The 18659-nt window shown below is 41.0% G+C and overlaps 1 protein-coding gene across 1 annotated transcript in view; it reads right to left on the bottom strand.

Moving 5' to 3' along the window:
* The window catches only part of SORCS1 (sortilin-related VPS10 domain containing receptor 1), a 236399-nt gene that overhangs the window by 105716 nt on the left and 112024 nt on the right, over positions 1 to 18659 (bottom strand). Inside the window, exons 6-8 of the mRNA XM_005878302.2 lie at positions 17063 to 17181; positions 14159 to 14248; positions 7322 to 7501 (exon numbers count right to left, since the gene is read on the bottom strand). Coding sequence (XP_005878364.1) covers positions 7322 to 7501; positions 14159 to 14248; positions 17063 to 17181 — 389 coding nt within the window. The remainder of the gene's footprint in view (positions 1 to 7321; positions 7502 to 14158; positions 14249 to 17062; positions 17182 to 18659) is intronic.

Here is an 18659-nt window from a genome sequence, read left to right as displayed (position 1 = left end):
CCAAGAAGTATGCTCAGTACTTTATATATAAAAAACCTTCGATGTTCACTGCAAACCTGCCACCACAGCTATTATACCCATTCTATGGATGGGGAAACTGAGGTGTAAACAAAAATCAATTGTTTAAGATAACAGAGCTGGGGTTCACTCACACCCGGATTTTCTGACTTCCACTGATCTTCCAACAACTACAGCTCTGAATTTGTCTGTTCAAAGAGGCTGGGTTTCAATCAATAGAGGATCCAGGGCTTGCCTTTGCTTTTGACGCATTCAAACCTCATTAGTTTGTACCTGCTGATCTGGCATCTGGGGTAATGTAGAGTTGGGCCAACTTCATACACTTTTGGAAGACAAGTGTGTTAAGCAAGTAAATCGTAGAAATGAGTGCCTGGTAGGAATGCTTTGAACTACTTAGGGCAGCAAGCCTCACTGGGGGCAATCAGCAGCAGCTGGAGCAGTTTCTTGATCCTCCACAGTGTGAGAGGCCTGCACTCCAGGAGCACTGACCTCCCAACAATGGCATGTGAATTACAAATTGCATTTAGTTATTCACTCACTATACCAGCTCCTGGAGGGTGACTCACCAGGGAAACCCACATTGGTTTTGCATATGTTCTGGAGGCTGCTACATATTTCAATACAGCTAAACTGCCAGTTCTTTAAAAATTAAATTTCACATATCAGAATTTTCACAAAGTCGCACTGGTCTTCCCTCCTCAGGGAAACCCATACATGAGAAATGGCACTGTCTTACCCATCAGACACGCTAGGAGGTGACCATAGGTACAGAGGGGATAGAAATATTGGCTCTCCCAGGAGTTTCATTGCCCATTCCCCTTCCTGCACTGCTCCTCCTCTTTTGGTCAGAGCAGGGCTCCGTACATTTAGCAGCTGGTTCATTTGCTTAGCAGAAGTGGTGACTTTATTGGCCCCCAACTGCTTGGCATTACCAAAGGCCATTGAGCTGAGAGCTGTGCTTTGTAACTCATCTCTGGCAGCTTGGCCTTCAGGTTTATCTTGAGGAATAAAAACCTGGCAAAGCGCAGGGAGTGTGTGACAAGAGGGGATAGAGCTGGAGAGGGTCTGCTTATCTCCCCCCTGCGGCCAGGGCATTGCTCCATGGAAGTCCCATTCGAGGTATGTTTTTATTGTTTGCTTCTTTGGACTTGTCTGCAAGTCCTGGTTTTGTTTTTAATGTAACAGGTAATAAAAATTCTGCATTGGAAGCTATAATCACAATACCAGCACCCCAGGTTTAATAAGCACTTATGAAATGTTAGGCATTACATGCAAGGTTTTGCAAGCATGAGCATCCATCTGCCCATGCATTCTAAGTGGCGGAGTCAATGTTATCCTCATTTTACAGAGGAGAAAACCAATGTTCAGATGTGGCCAATCACTTGTCTGAAGTCATCCCCTAGGGAACCTTAGAACTGGACTCCAAGTCAGTCTGTCTAACTCTAGAACCCATACGCTTCTGTACTATTTCCTCCAACTTCTCTCTCAACCCAGAGCATTCAGAGGGAAATACCACCTATGGATATCACACTTACAGGAAGCTGCGTTTTATTCATTCAGTAGTACATTTACTCAGTAGTTGCTCAGTAAATATTTTTGAGCTTCTATTTATCATGCGTTCTTATAAGTACTGGGGTCATAGTACCCAGGGTGTCTAAACAATTATATATTCATTCAAGAGACCTTTTTTGAGAGTTAGAATATGCAGGGCTTGGATTTCTTTGGTGTTTTAATGGAAGAACCCAGTTATCTCCTTTTACTTTTCATAGTTACCACCATAGGGTCCTTTCCGGTCCCAATCTTTCATATGTTGCATGTGGAGGCTAAGTTGGGAAGATTCTTGCACCAAAGCTTTCGCTCTTTTCCGCCTCTGATGCTCAGATACTTCCTCCCACCCTCTCTGACTCTGACTGAAATTACAAATCCAAAGGGTCAACATGTGAAGAAAATGAAAAAGATGAATCAAAACTTGTGACAAGAAAAAGAACATATTCATGACCTTGATTTCTTTGGTCTTTGAGGATAGGATATGTTTCCGTTCTGAAGAGAAGATCCAGGAGAGACATAGTCAGCGGGAACAGGAGTGCCTCTGCCACCCGAGAACCCATTGCCAAAAAAAATCTAAATGTTCTTTCCTCCCCCGGTGCCTTGATCAGACAGCACTCCTCTCCCAGGGAGACAATCACCTTCAATAATTAGGTGGCACGTTCCATGTCCTGTAATAAATATGTCCTGGATGGGAAAGCCTTTTTCTTTCCCACCTCCTGTGCTGGATTGTATGAGGCAGTCTTTCCCTAAGAAATCAGGGTATTAGCTCCATGCCCATAACTATGGAGCTTTCTCTTTGAAAGGACACTCATAACGTGGAGAAGACCCCATGTGCTTAACAAAACACACACCGTGTCTGTCATGGTACCCAGTGTGGCTCACTCATGTGCTCACTCATTCTGGGCATTCTGAATTTGCTGGCCAGGTGGCTTGACTGCCAACACAAACCTTTCCGCTTGGCTGGGTGGACTGTCATTGTCCATTAAGCCAAAGTGCTCTTCATCATCATTAATTAATATTCCCTTCCCCGAGGAGGAAGGCTCTTGTCTAAAGCTGTCAGACTCCCTCTCATCATCCACACCAGATGAACACGCTAGGAACCACACGCTGCAGACACGCTCGTCACAGCTCTCTTGCTCTGGTCACCATCAGGCACGCTGTCTTCTGTTAGCCGCGCACATGGTGCCACGGGAATGCTGTGCTCTTCATGAATGACAGGATTTTAAGACACTTGTTTCTAGGCTTCTTTTACACAAACACATCACTGGACAACACTGGGGGCCACATTATAACACTGTGAATTTAGCTACAGTTGCAGGCTCTGGACTTGGTTCAGAAGGTAGTGAGCAGGTCTGGAGCAATCATCTGCTCATTCTGTGTATGTTGGCTTTTCCCCAAACCATTTCCTTTTTCCAGTCTAATTTCTTCTACTGCTAAGTCCAATACTAGTCATCCTGCCCTTCAATGTCCTTCTATCTTACAGCTTTTACTTGGTCACAATCAAATAAAATCCCAAATACTGATTTTTCCAGAGACACAAAATAGTTTATAGGTACGAGTTTGCATACTCTAGGCTTCAGATCCTAAATCCACCACTTACTATCTTTGTAATCTTGCCGAAATGATTGTACTCTCTCTGCCTGCATTTACTTATGTGTGAAATGGGAGGAATTATAATCCCTCATATATGAATTGAATGAAATATTCACTAATGTTTTTTACATAGTGCTCATGACACATAATGGCATCCAAAATATTAGTTATTATTATTATTATTATGCTCTTTCATTAACAAAAATCAGTTTCTAGTACTCTTGCTTTGTAGCCAATGGCTCATGTTTATTGATTCTCTTGAATGGGGTCCATGTTCAATTGAATAACTCATACTGAGGGAAATGTCTGGTGTTTCCATAACTAAACCATATAATCTACCCCTGCAACACTTTGTTCCCAACGTTTCCCCTTCTTCTATCTCGTCACATACACATGTTCTAGTGTAGAGAGAACTACATTTGTCACAAGGGTCCAATGTGTGTGGGAATAGAATGATTAATTCCTTCTGCATTTCCCACAAAGACTCATCAACAATACGTATCCTTGATACACAAACTCGTCATACACCTACACATTATAGTTTCCCTCTGCTAAACTAGCTTAAAGAGCATACAAATACAGGACTCACAGGTAATTGGCAGGCATGCAAAGAACACATACCAAAAGTCACCACAGTTACCCCCAATGGTGAGCAGACATGTACTAGTATTCTCTATCACCCATCTCCTCCTATGCTGCTCATCTCTGCTTCTTTTTAAATCAGCTACGGATTTTCTTACTTTTCATTTATCTCTAAGTGCTCATCATTCACTGTAATTCTCCTGGAGAATTCATGCTGGTTGGTTCTCAGCTTCCTGCTAGCCAGAACAATCACATTGAAGGAACATTGGTGCCAGGTTCTGTGTCAGCCAATATCCCTTCTATCTAGGTAATCAGAAGATCTGGCACTGCCATTCTGATCATATCCATTTCAATTCAAGTTGCAGTGAACTGTAAGGTAATAAAAGAAAGACTCTTCTTCCCAGCCCCAGGAAACAGAGCACCTTTACATAATGCAGTCACACCACTGCTCACAGTGACACTAATAAGAGCCCGCAGATCCTCTGCAGATAGTCAGCCGAGAGAGACACAAGGGGAAATACAAGGAATTACCAAAGAATGGTTGCCATGGCCAGAGGTCAACCAGTTTCTTCTTCTCATTCTGTACCCGTGTTAGTGATGTTTACATTCAGAAAACCACTTGAGCAAACAGTTTAAAATAACAGGACATTGCAAAGTCATTCCTGCCCAAACCTGTCATCTCTTCTATCATCAAGGGGCCAATTAAAATGGTGTCTATTTTTGCAGAAAACGAAATTTATGCAGAGAAATTCTTCCACGTTGAGTTGAGAAGAGGGGAGGAGATAATCAGAAAGGGAAGAACTCATCCCTTGGTCATAATCAAATACAATCCCAAATACTGATGTTTCAGAAAACGTTTTTGTGGTTTGTTGGGTTTTTTTGGGGGCGGGAGGGTGAGACAGAGACAAGATCAGGGAATCAAGCTGCTTTGACTTCAGACCAGCAGATACAACACATGGAGCAAGATCTTTCCATTGAAAGTGCTGGATCAAAGCAAGACAACACATGGCATTTCAACGCAACACCCTTAAAGTTTAAATGTTTATAAGACATTTACAAATGAAGAAAGAAATGTAGCAATTTACACTTGTTTATAAGGAGACAACTCGTTGGTGTTAAAGAATGTCATATGGCCATGCTAATTGCAATATGGGAGAAGTAGAGATCTGAAATAGTGGAAATGTGTTAGACATTTAAACAATGTGGGCAGATTTTTAAAAAAATAGGACATCATACTGGGGCTTAAACTTATTGGAACATAATATTAATTATTCAATCTATAATTTGTTGAATATTTTAGGCACTGTTCACAGTACTTCAAGAAGATTAACTTGTTTAATCCTCAGAGAAACCCTGTCAAGTAGGCACCCTGTTTATCTCCATATTTTCAGTAAGGAAAGTGAGTATCAGAAATTACTGGATATGTGTCAAGAATACATATCTGTGGTATAGCTAGGATTTAAACCCAGAAAACCTGACTCCAACATTCATACTCTAAGTCACAATTTTATCCAACAGTAATTTGAAACTAAATCACCAGAAAATGTAAATGTTTTCCCAAATACATGTTTAGTTTGAGGCTGAGATTTATGATACTATATTTATCTGGGACATGAGCAGAAAAGGAAGTGGAAGAAACTTGTGAATATATTATAAAAAAAGTTTGCAGAGTGTTTTTCTAAAGATATACACACACTACACTCAATGCTCGTCTACCACAATTTCCATGACAAATCCCCAGGCTCTGAATTGGGCATATAGTGTGTTATCATGCCTTTATACATACAGAGAAGTTTAACTACTAGGAGAAAATCCCTAAGAACTCCTAGAGGAGAAAGAGTATAGATAGCATTTAGAAAATTAAAATGATAAATTTGAATTTCTTCAGAGACATTGGTTTATATCTTTGACATACTTGATACGAATTTCTCCTTATAAAACCCCTTGACCTTCAGAGCTTACACTCAGCCAAACAATAGCATCATTGTGACTGCACATATTTGAATCGGTTTTAGAATATTTTTCACATAGAATATAGGCATATGATTAAACGTCCCACATTCTGAATGTGTTTTTAAATGGGTCATTATAAGCCATTATAAATCATTCATAGCACAAGATAAGACTGACAAATGGCTAAAATCCATCCCAAAATAGCAGCTTTCTTTCTACCTAACTGTGCCTTAAATGGCAATTAGAGCATTGGTGTTTGCCATAAAAGCTAACGGATCCAACATATAGCATTTTATTTTCAATCTCCCTCCCTACCTTCCTGCTGGTCGCCATTTTCCCTGGTTTTCAATCTTGGTCGTTTTAAGAAACAAAGGGCCAAAGTTCCCTTAAGGAAGCCTGGGGAACTCTGCTCTGTCCCCCTCCATCCGTCATTTAGGAAAGAAAGATCTATTACTCTTATCTCACTCACTGTTCCTCTGAGAGGCAGGCAGTCAGCCAGTGGAGGTTATCTAGTTGGAAAGGTGTTCAAGTCCAAGGGAGTGTCTTCTGATGCAATGCAAAGGTGTCTCCTCCCTTATTTTCCTCAGACAGAGATAAGGGACCACTGTCCCCTTTGCTCTATATCAGCGGTTCTCAACCTGTGGGTCGCGACCCCTTTGAGCAGGGGTCCTCAAACTACGGCCCGCGGGCCACATGGGGCCCTCCGAAAACGTTTATCTGGCCCTCCGGGTGTTTTTGCCGCCACTGCCTGTCCTGCTTAGCAGCTGACTCGTCCCGGGCCCACAGTGCACATGTGTGGAATGTCTGAAGGACAGTGAACTGGCCCCCGGTTTAAAAAGTTTGAGGACCTCTGCCTTTGAGGGTCGAACGACCCTTTCACAGGGGTCGCCTAAGACCATCGGAAAACACATATATAATTACATATTGTTTTTGTGATTAATCACTATGCTTTAATTATGTTCAATTTGTAACAATGAAATTGGGGGTCACCACAACATGAGGAACTGCATTAAAGGGTCGCGGCATTAGGAAGGTTGAGAACCACTGCTCTATATCCTGATACCCTGCTGGCCTCTCAAGACTATTTTCAAATTGCATACTCTGTGAATCTTGTTGAAATCCTTCTTTTAAAATATATATATTTTTATTGATTTCAGAGAGGAAGGGAAAGGGAGAGAGAGAGAGAGAAGCATCAATAATGACAGAGAATCATTGATAGACTGCCTCCTGCATGCCCCCTACTGGGGATTGAGCCCACAACCCAGGCATGTGCCCTGACCAGGAATCGGTTGTATGTGACCTCCTGGTTCTTGAGGTGACATACAACCACTGACATACAACAGCATCCAGGCTCTTGTTCAAACCCTTTAATTGCTTTACCGCTTCCCCTGATGCTCTCCAAGTCCTCTGGGGCTTCCTCGCCTGTGAACTTGGTGAACAAAAGATCCTTCCCAGAGCTGTTCTGTGGGTTGCATTACAAATGTTCTGCAACTCGCTCCCTCTCCCAAATTGAATGAGGCCACATAATTTGCTCATATCAAAATGATGAAGGAAACAGCCAGTTGGGCCTTCGTCAGCCAGTGCAGGCACTGGAGTGGCTCAGGACCACACGTGCCTTGTGACATACCTCATAGAGGTCGATCATGACATTGCCCTCAGGGCCTCTGCTGCTCTGGACATTCTCCAAGGCCAAGGTGAAATAGACACCCCTGGTGTCTGAGATGTAGAGGTTGTAGGTGTCATTTTGGTTCCATTCTTGGACCGCTGCAAACACTTGATTCTCATCTGTGCTGATGACGTGCATGTCCTAAATAAAACACAGGAAAGTGAAGAAGAATTTTATAAATAAATCTGACATGCATCCAAACAGCATAGCATCTAATGAGGAATACCGAAATAGGCACTTCGGCAACTATAAGTGGAGGTAGAAATTTCCCTTTCACGTATTTGTGATGTCATAATTAATTAGGTAAGTGTTATTCATGTATTTCCTTTCTCTTGTATGGGGTTAGGCAGCAGTGTTATGAGAAAATAGGACAGAGAGATGCTTGGTAGCTCAATTATGATTTAATTGTCTCATTAGATAATGGAAGAATACTTTCTCAAATATGTATGACTTTGGAGAATCAGTCATTCTGATATATTTGCCAACCACAGCATGGTTCATGCTCAGAAGGATTATATGGGGTTTATTCCTTCATAAAAATCTGAAGGAACAGAGAGAAACCTGACAAGCTCTGCATATTCCAGTGTGGTCCATGGACCAGTACGGGCATCACCTGCAAGTGTGTTAGACACACAGAACTTCGAGTTTGATCTATTGAATCAAAAATCTGCATTTTAATAAGATCCATGGGTGATTAATATGCACAATAAAATTTGAGAAGCACTGCCCAAAGGTTCAGCAACCCCCGGAAGACCTTGAGGAATAATGTTCACCTGAGAAAGCAAAGCACTAATATTCATGTTAATGCATGTTCAAGGACTTAGCTGCTTATCTAAACCTTTACTCTGAGTTCAGCAGGAAACCTTAAGTAAAAGAAGAAAAAAAGAGAGAGAGAGACTGCATAATTGATGATGTTTTCATACCCTGGTTGTCCTGGAAGATAAAAAGAAGGCAAAAGTAATGTGGGGGCAGTGAGCAGATGTCCCTGGGGTGGGAATTTCAATTCCTCCTTCCCCTATTCTGAACTCCAGAGAAGTGGATGTTCAGAGAAAAGCAGACACAGACCAAGGCTTGCTGTCTCCCTTAGGAGATGTCTGTCCATGTGCTGTTTGCCCAAGGTGGTAGACATTGATATAACTTTCAAAAACCAAAAATCAAAGCAAAACAACAAAATTATACATAAGCACAAAGAACAACAAGGAAAGATTCTTGGCTTTTGTGTAGCTTAGTACTCAAGTTTTCCCAGATGAACCTAACTCTACCCTTGAAAAGCTTTAGGAGATCTGTCAATCTTCCTTGGTCAAAATTCCAGTACAGCAAAATTCTACCTACCTTCTAAGCTGATTTTCTCCTTGTAATATATACCTCTGTTCTCTCAATCAATCAACCAATCATTCAACCAATCAGCAATTCAGCTCTGACTGTGCTTTAGACATAGAGGAACAAGTGACTCCCTCTTTTTCAGCCTTGATCAAAGTGAAATCAAATGAGTCCAGAAGGAAGAAGTCTTTATCTATAGGGCTTTGCATTCCTCAGGCCTGGAGTTTGGTTAAGCTTTTGTAGAATTAACCCAGAGTTGGAAGGCCAAAATAAATCCTTCCCATTGAATCAATGTAATCAACAACACAAACTAAATTTTGGAATAAAAGTGGGCCATTGCATGTATCTATCCAATGTCTCTTTATATTTCTTTTGATAATTGTATCTCAATCTACTTTGAAAAACATCCTCATCCCTCACAGATAAATTCCTTCTTAACCCAGTCTCCGTTGTTTTCTTTCACCCTCAGCACCAGAAGTGGGTTTGTAGGCCCAGCATTCAGAATATCTAATTTCCCTGATGATAGCAACTTGATCAGTGTTGAATATATGACCTATGCAAAATCAATAACACATGAATCTGGAATGAAGCTGGGACTATTAGAATGGGGGGAAAGCATCTCTTACTATTGGTTTGTAAATAGTAAGAATTTTCTAAAGTCTGGATCTGATGAAGACATATTTTTTGAGGTAGAAGATGAAGTCGATCCTGAAGAAAATAGTCTAGAAAGGTAGAGAAGAGAGGCCAAATTCTGTGATGTTCTTTGTCTTTGAATGTGGACAACTTAAAAGCCTGCCCCACCTGTAAAGTTTTGGGTTCGAGAGGACAATAGAGCAAAATTATTTTAAAAAAATGGATTCTGAAATAAACTGTTTGAGTCCAAATCTGGGCTCTGTAACTTAACTATGAACTGAACTCTGTGCCTCAGGAGTTCTCGTGGGCCTTCCATGGACCTGGGTGGGGTGTGGTGGAGGGAATTACATCAGCTAGGGAGTTCAAAGCACTGAACATCTGCTCCACTTGCCAGTGATTTTCAGATAAGCACACCTTTACATCCCTTTTGTTGATTAAGCAAGGTCCATGTGGCCTTCCTGTTCACAGCCAGCGCTAGGGTGCTCACTAACATACTCTACAAAAATTGGTTCACCCAAGGGTTTTGTTCCTTTCCAATGGAGGGAATTAGCTGTGGAAATTATGCCAGGGCCAGTCAATCATGGAGAGCAAAACCTTCTATGGCTCCCCATTTCCTATAGGATAAAGACCAGAAGCCATACCCTGGTATTTAGAATCCTCAAATAACTACTCCCAATCCAAGTTCCCTTCCATGTCAGCGGGATACACTGTCATCTCTCCATTCAAGTTAAGGTACATCGGCAATAGCCTGGCCCCTACAAAACTCATTCCTGTGCCTTTGGAGTCAAAGTGAAACTCTGAAGTCTGGGTCACAAGAGAAATCTCATTAAATAATCCCAGGGGCTACAGTACATCCTCTATACTATGCCACACACTTGAACCTTTAGTCTTTGGATGTTGAACTGAAAACATAGACACATAAAGTGTTTCTGTCACTCAGAGTACTAGTCATATAATCACAGCAGATAATAATAGCAGATTAAAGTGGCCACCTCTGGATAAGGACCAAGATGAGGTGTCTTTCTCTCCATATAATCTAATTACATACACTGAACAATTTAAGAAATATATGTTTTTATTGACTTCAGAGAGAGGAAGGGAAAGGAAGAGAGATAGAGAGAAACATCAATGTGAGAGAGAAACATTGACTGACTGCCTCGTGTACACACCCTGACTAGGGAACGAATCCACAACCTAGGTATATGTACTGACCGGGATTTGAACAGGTGACCTTTCAGTGCATGGGGTGGTACTCAACCAACTGAACTGCACTGGCCAGAACCTTTGAATTTTTTTTTAATGATGTTGGTCTTAAATATTTTAATTGGAAGATTTGACATATTTAAATGACATCTTCATTATTTCTTCTTACCTACATCCACCTCCTCTATCAGGAAAACATGCTCTTTCGCTCTTTCTCCCAGGTAGCATGTTATGTTGAATGCTTTTCCTGAGACACAGAATTACAGACCTAGAAGTGATCCTTGAGATCTTCTACTACAGTCTTTCCCAAAGTCTGTTCCGTAGGAAAGTAGCATTGTTAGATTTTTAATAGATTAAAAAATGGGTCCTTTGGTAAAATGGTTTGATTTATGCTGAATTACTAATATATAAGTTTCTTGGTAACAAGATGTCCTAGACCCAGAGCCTTCAACATACTAGCTAGCTACTGTTACTCTCTAGTCAAGGAACAAAGAATAAATTTTATTTCTTTTTTTTAAATGTATTTTGTCACAGAATCAAATTTTCATGAATCATCTCTAAGGGCATTTTATTCTGAGTATCACATGTGAGAACATATGGTCGTGAGCCCAAACTCCTTATTTTAAAAAATGTAAGAAAGAACACAAACAAAAACAGGGAAAGAGAAATTGGTAAACCAGCCAGGTTTCAAAGCAGGGTAGTGGCAGATGTAGGTCTGGAATTCTGTTCTTCTGCTGTGAATCAAACAGCCTTTGCACAACCCAGACCCCAGTTCGCATCGATCTTCGACCACACAGACAACTAGATCCATACTAATAATAATATTACCTTGCTTTTATAGAGTATCTGTCCTCCGAAATGCTCAGAGAACTTTCATATGTATTGCCTCATTTATCTCACTTGAGTAGCTCAGAATGAGCTCCAAGTAAGTTAAGGGAAGGAAACTGTCGCTGTCTCTCCCTGTCTGGTGAGACTCACGCTCTTCATGGTGACAGCAATATTAGACTCTCCCCCTCCCCCTCTCTGGTCATCTTTACCATTATATTAAACCTGCATGTGTGTGTTTTTGACACAGCCCTGCGTAACCATGGTGTTTCAAGAGCTGACGCAATGGCAGTGGATGATCATTTGAGCACAAAAGTGCTGGTTTGTCTTAATTGCTTTGGGGGACACGAAGCTTTGTTCATTTCCAGCCACAGCAGCGCCGGCTTTGATAGAGGGCCGTGAAATATTCGCACCTTCACTGCGGATCACTCCACCAAGCGGGCTCTTTGAAGGGGTAATGGGACTGTAATGAGGCATCTCATTGCCTTAAATAGTACACACCCACTTGGACCAAAGAATACATTCATTTGCTATATGGGGACGAGCTAAATGAATCACTACCCTCAAATGAATCACTACCCTCTACCCTCAGAGCTCAGGCCAGGCTGAGGAATGGGACAGGCTCATGTGGGAGAACAGGGGGAGGAGACAGACAGCCGATTCAGGTGTAAAGTCAAACTTGTCCTTCTAGATTGGCTCCATGCCACCGGGGGCAACTGCCACCAGTGATCTGCGTGATGGCTCTGAACGAGAAAAGCAAGGAGTGTGTTTCCTCACATTCTCCAATAGGTGCAAGGATGTTTCTTTGACTTTAAACTACCATTTCTGGGGTTCCTCAGGTCAATGGGAATATTTTTCATGATATCCTCACCTGATCAAAATTGGGGGGCAAGGGAGATACTACTATCTTCCAATAATAGAATACATTGATTTATCCCAAGAAAAGAAAGATATAATACAAAGAATGCTAGTTTGGGAGTCTGGAGACTTAAGCTCTAGCCTCAATGCTGCTTTAAATAGAATTTCGTTTGGCTGAGACTTATTCCACTTAAAAAAATGTATTTCTAACAGTGAGCATGAGATGAGTGATTTGAATCTGCTATTTACTAATTTCATCTCAATTCCCTCCTGCATTTTGAACAAGAGTATCTCATTGCATTGAGTATAATTCTCCTCTTTAAAGGTGTTAAATCTTGTAAGCCAACTGTGTTAGTTGCTGGTCAATCAAAGAAACAGCAATTGATTTCCATGCTCAAGAGACAGAAAAACCAGGTCTATTGGACTTAGTGAGGTACCATGTTCACCTCCCTCAAAGGCCTTTCTAAGAGATTAGCAAGGGCAATTTTAAGAACACCCAGTTTCCCTTTACATACTGACTTTACCCAATTCTCATTTAGGCACACCCCAAAGCTGTAAGCTCTTGTCTCTTTGGTAACAATTTTAAGCCAAATCAAGAGCAGGAAGGATTTAAATGTACACAGGTAGAGACATATAGTTAGTTCTGGGCAATTACCGCTGTCATGAATCTCTTAGCAGCTGAACATAATAACTACTAACATGAATATAGTTCTTGGCAGTTAATAGCGCAATTTAATGTGTATTATTATCTCTAATGGGCTGAGGTTTACAGCTCACCTTTCACGATGCTAGGGGTAAGGACAGAGTGATGGCCAGAAGGGAGAATTCTGCCTGGAGAAGCCAGAGCAACTAGCTATCATTGGCTCTCCCACAAGAGGAGCTCTGCAATGCCCTTGTGTTACCTGATTTCCTGGGCAGCACACTGGTGTTAGGTCAGACAAGCATACTACAAAGTTATGGATTAAAAATACTAGAGTCATAAAAACTCCATCAAAAGAAAGTGCTTTATGTACTTTGTTCAACCCAAAGGTTTCAAAATTGAGCTGTAACTATATTTACACAGTCTCTGTCTTATAGCCACACACCTCTGTTGCTCTAAAATCAAGGTCCAATGCATTAACAATTTATGGCCACTTTTAGTACACACAATGGCAGCAAGACCACAGGTCTGAAACTTTGAGCTCCCAAGTCAGCTTGACCTCCACTAGGTGGTGCTCCATATTAACGCAGTGCCTCAGAGTGTGTGGAAAGAGCCAGGGACTTCCACAGATGAGGGTCTCTAACTCTTATCAGCCACTGTTTAGAAAGGCATCTGTCTTTGCGGCAGTCTGAAAAATTAGCTGTGACTCAGAACTCTAAAGACAACCTGTCTCAAGTTCCATTGAAAGAGAAAGCAAAGGTTGGATACCATATAGGTGTGTTGCCTCTCAATAATTAAAAAGAAAAAAAAATTGAGAAGGAAACATATCATACCCATTGCACTGAAACACTGTATCCCCAGTGTATTTTCTGTCTTGCTAGAAAACCAATACCTACTGCTTGAAAATCTTTATTATTGAAAAGCAAAAGCAAATCAGTTATCAATTTATTTATTCAGATGCTCCTATAGGATGAGAGAGAGAGAGAGAGAGAGAGAGAGAGAGAGAGAGAGAGGCATGGAGAAAGAGAAAGGGAGACGGAGAGAGAGAGAGTTTGAGTGAGTGTGTGTGTGTGTGTGTGTGTGTGTGTGTGTGAGAGAGAGAGAGAGAGAGAGAGAGAGAGAGAGAGAGAGAGAGAATATGCTGAGAAAGGAGAGTGATAAGATTGGCAAAAAAAAGTGACACCTAATGAACTTGAGAAACAGATGGTAGATGAAAATAAATACATGACAATGAGAGACAGAAAGATGCTTGGGAAAGAGGGTGGCGGAGGCCTATGGGAATCAGAGGAAACTAAAATGAAGAATGATTCAGGTCATACCTTGGGCAGAGCGTACTTGGGCAGCTTCATCTGGGCAAAGGCATTCCTTCGGTAAGACACGTAGTAATGCGGCCGTCCTCCCGACGTCAGCTGGACCAGAAACACACAGTTGTGAGAGGAGCTACTGTAACAGTTACAGGCCCTGGAAGAACAGCCACTAAACAAAAGGAGGTCGCTGCCAACACATCAGTGTGAATGACTACCGTGGAAAAGTGTCAGGAATTGGCTTTCAGTTCAAAAACAACTTAAACAGTGCATGTGAGTTGGTCAGAGGCCCAGATGGAACCCACTGGACAAAAATACAATTTTTCAATTTGCACTGTGGCTCAGAAGCCAGGAAACATTGTCAGTGATTATGAACTTTTAAAGATACAAGCCTCGAGGGATATTGGATCAATGTCCATGAGCAGCCCAGCTATCTAGCCCCAAGACTATGGCCATGCAGACAGGTCTCCAGTCATATCAGAAGGAAGCAGTCCAGGTCCCATATCTCTGGGCACTGATTCTGGTATGTGGCTGTGACATTGATGGCTGTGAGCATGTCCAACACACAGCAGGGCTGACACGTTAGGATGGTTCAGAGAGCTCTATCTCTGAGAATTGATTCTGAGCAACCTTCCCCAAGTTTGTCCAGCACACAGAGTCCAATGAACTCCATGAGTGTGAGGGAGGGCGAGGAGGGTGTGGTATCTACCTTGGCATGAGGCCCATTCAGTACAGTGTATTAAGGGTGCCACTGCCAATCTCTCTCTCCGTTGTCACTCCTTTCCCCCCGGCTTTATTGAGATATTATTGACATATACCAGCAATTTTCAACCAGTATTCCCACCACATTTTAAAAATATGCAATACCTGACTATTTAGTCAGGTATTGCACTCTTTTCCCTTAGATTTTCAAATTAAAAAATGACAATAGCCAACACAACAGTAGCTATCCGCTGTGAATGAGTCATCATTTTACCTAATTTTTATCAGGTCCGAAAAAAATATATTTTTTGTGTCGCAGAATGAAAAAGGTTGAAAATCGCTGACATATATAAAAGTGACGTGTAAAATGTGATGACTTGGTACATATATATTGCACAGAATAATTACCACTAATAAGGTTAGTTAATACCTCCATGCCTTCACTTAAGTAAGATTATTGTATGTATGGATGGATACCATTTAAGCTCTTAACAACTTTCAAGTGTGTAATACAGTATCATTATGTATAGTCACTATGCTCTATATTAGATCCCAGAACTTAGTCATCTTATAGTTGGAAGTTTGTATCCTTGACCAACATCTCCCCATTTCCCTACTTCCTAGACCCTGGAAACCACTAATCTACTCTATTTTTGAGTTCCTATAGCCACTCTTAACCCATATAAGCCTCTGGAGTTTGAATGTCAACTGGAGTTTGCATACTCAGAATGCCAACATATGCTTTGGGTGACTGTTCACCAGACACATAAAAACATAACTAAAATATTCATCAATATGTGGCCAGATCACCTACTCCTCCCAGTGATGAGTTGAAGGGTCACGTTCACAGTGGCATGGGTAGAAAAATAAGAAAAACTCTAAATGCAGAACTGATTCTCATATGTAAGTCATATATGTAGATTATAAATGATTATTAGAAAACAGAAAAAAAAAGTTCCAGGAAGTAACCCTGATAGAGAAATAAATTAGAGAGAGAACCAATGTGTGTAACCATTTCAATGTCACTTGATAATTGATGCTGAAGTTATCAGAGTACTCATTACTCATTTCCCTGAAGAAAAAGAAAATGTGTGTGTATGTGTGTGTGTGTAATCATTTGTGAAACATTTTTAAAGTACATAGGCTGATGTTAGGTATTCTGAACATTTATTTGCTTCCTCAAATCATTGGATTAAATATTCTAAATTATGGTTTCTTTCTAAAATATAATAGTGTGTGTGTGTGTGTGTGTGTGTGTGTAATCATTTGTGAAACATTTTTGAAGTACATAGGCTGATGTTAGGTATTTTGAACATTTATTTGCTTCCTCGAATCATTGGATTAAATATTCTAAATTATGGTATTATGGTTTCTTTCTAAAATATAATAGTTTGGATCAAGCTTAGTGAAATCATAAGTATTTGTGTGTGTAGGTATAAATATATATGTATATGTAGAGAGAGTATACACACACACACACACACAAACACACACACACACACACACTAGTTAGCAATTATACCTTTACCATTTTTAACATGGAAAGAAAGAACTGAATTTTTAACAGCATTGTCCAAATAAGCCTAAGATGTTCCTTAAAAGCTGATAAGAAGTAAAGCATACTTGCTTCCTGTCTCTTCTAAACACTCATGAAACCTCAGCTACTCAAGCTGTTTCCCACTCTCTGAGGAGGTGCCAAGCCTGTCTGAATGCATCTCATCTAAATTCGCTTCATCCTAATCACAGTCAGGGCACGACAATAATGGCTGATTACTACCACCTTTTCTCTGCTCCCTCCACCTCCAGCCACCCCACTGCTTCCTCTTCCTAGCTGCCTCTCTATTTTTAAACTGGATATTGGGGAGGAGGCTGATGGGCTGGTCGTTCTCCTGGTAGGAAGAGATGGACATTTCTGCTCAGCCCCGCTGCTGGCTGCTGGCTGCTGGGAGCTCCTCAGAATGCAGATGAGAGGGATGGACAGCACTCTGCGCTGCACCTCCCTGACCCCTGACCCGGGCTGATAAGGTCCTCCACACACTGCCCAAAGGAACTCATTAATATTCTGTTAGTAGAGGAGATCTGATGCTTGGTAATGTTCCTTTTGTTGAAAAGATAATGCTTTTTGTTCTTTTTCCGGAAGCAGGCAAGCGGGGCTGCATTAGGGACAGAAAAAGGAAAAGGTCTTTGAGACAATCAGTAGAAGTGGATCTTTCCCACCTGAACAAACACGTAATCATCCTGCACAATCAAGGAGTCCGGGTCAATGTAGCCCGGGAAAGGTCTATTTCTGTTGGCCTCGGTGCAGTTCTGCATGCGGCAAGTCAGGTATTGCGAATCTGGAAAAAAAACAGGGGAGGGTGATATGCACACAGAGAATTAGAGTCTGAGTGTATATTTTCTATTTTCCTTGCTACCTCCAAGTATTTAAATAAACCTCACATTCTCTGTTAACCACATTACTGTTGTCATAATCATTGTTATCATCGCTGTCATTATGATTTTACTCACTTGCTATCAACCCACTACCCTGTCTCCCAGCGCCTATGCCATCCTAAACACTAAATTCTCCTTAATTCATTTCTTTCCCGTTTAAACCAAATGAAAGTATTTTCAAAAACTGGCAATAATACTTGAGCTTTCTTTTTATTTTACTGATTTTAGAGAGAAGAAGGGAGAGGACGAGAGAGATAGAAACATCAATGAAAGAAAAAGAACCATTGATTGGCTGTCTCCTACAAGCCCCCTACAATAAGGGATCAAAGCCCACAAACCCAGCATGTGCCTTGACCAGAATCAAATGGCAACCTTCCAGTTCAAGGGTCAATGCTCAACCGCTGAACAACACTGGCCGAGCAATACTTGTGCTTTCATAGTATATTTTCTCACTAGGCTTCACTGCCACACTTTGACCTTTGATTAACAAACAGGGAAATGCACACCTATATATGCAATCATCCATCATCTCATGCTAGAAGTGTTGCTGTCATAAATAAGAAGGCTCTATGTCAAGATAAAGGTTTTCCTTCTACTACTAATTGGAAGTGAAACAGAATACAGAAGGGATTCCTGAGTCAAAAACTTTGTTCTCATCTTGTAGATGAATTAATTAAGACCTCGACTTCCATCTAAGCCTCTAAGCCAGATGATAAACATATAATAACTCATAATTTTGACCTTTGTTGGACATATATTGTATCAGGGAGGCTGTCCTTGCTTTCAGCCACAACTATTCTGTTCTCTCTACTATTCAGATGTCACTTGGTTATTTAAAACTCCTTTGGCCTCCTTGACTTTAGAATAAATTCAAACCCTCCACTGTCTACCGACGCAACCTCCCCTCATGCTAATCCCTTCTTCTCCCCACTGTGATTCTTCTAATCTGTCCTACTTTATGTTCAGAAAGTGGGCCAAACTTCCTACCACTTTATTTTCATTTGTATTTCCTCTACTTAAAATGTTCCTCCTGCCTTGACCTGTGTTTGCAGTGGTTAGAGTGTTCGCCTGCGCACCATAGGTCTCGGGTTTGATTCCAGGTCAAAGGCACATACCTGGGTTGCAATACATTACTGTCACATAGTAGGCAATAAATATTCATTGACACATGCCTCTTTATTGGAATGTATCTTTTTGAATGAAAAAGTCATTTTACTTGGTTGATGCTTAATGAATTTGATTTTAACACATCAGTGATGTATGCAAAAATCCTTTCTTTCAAATAAATCAAAATATATTTACATGAAATGGGGGTAGCATTACCATATACAGTTGGATATAAGGGTTCACTAATTTCCTTTAATTAAAGTTCCAGGAAGTT

Source organism: Myotis brandtii, unplaced genomic scaffold, assembly GCF_000412655.1.
Source record: "Myotis brandtii unplaced genomic scaffold, ASM41265v1 scaffold550, whole genome shotgun sequence".
NCBI classification, from domain to species: Eukaryota; Metazoa; Chordata; class Mammalia; order Chiroptera; family Vespertilionidae; genus Myotis; species Myotis brandtii.
Note: the sequence above shows the minus strand (reverse complement) of the source record. Positions and strands in the feature narration are given on the sequence as shown.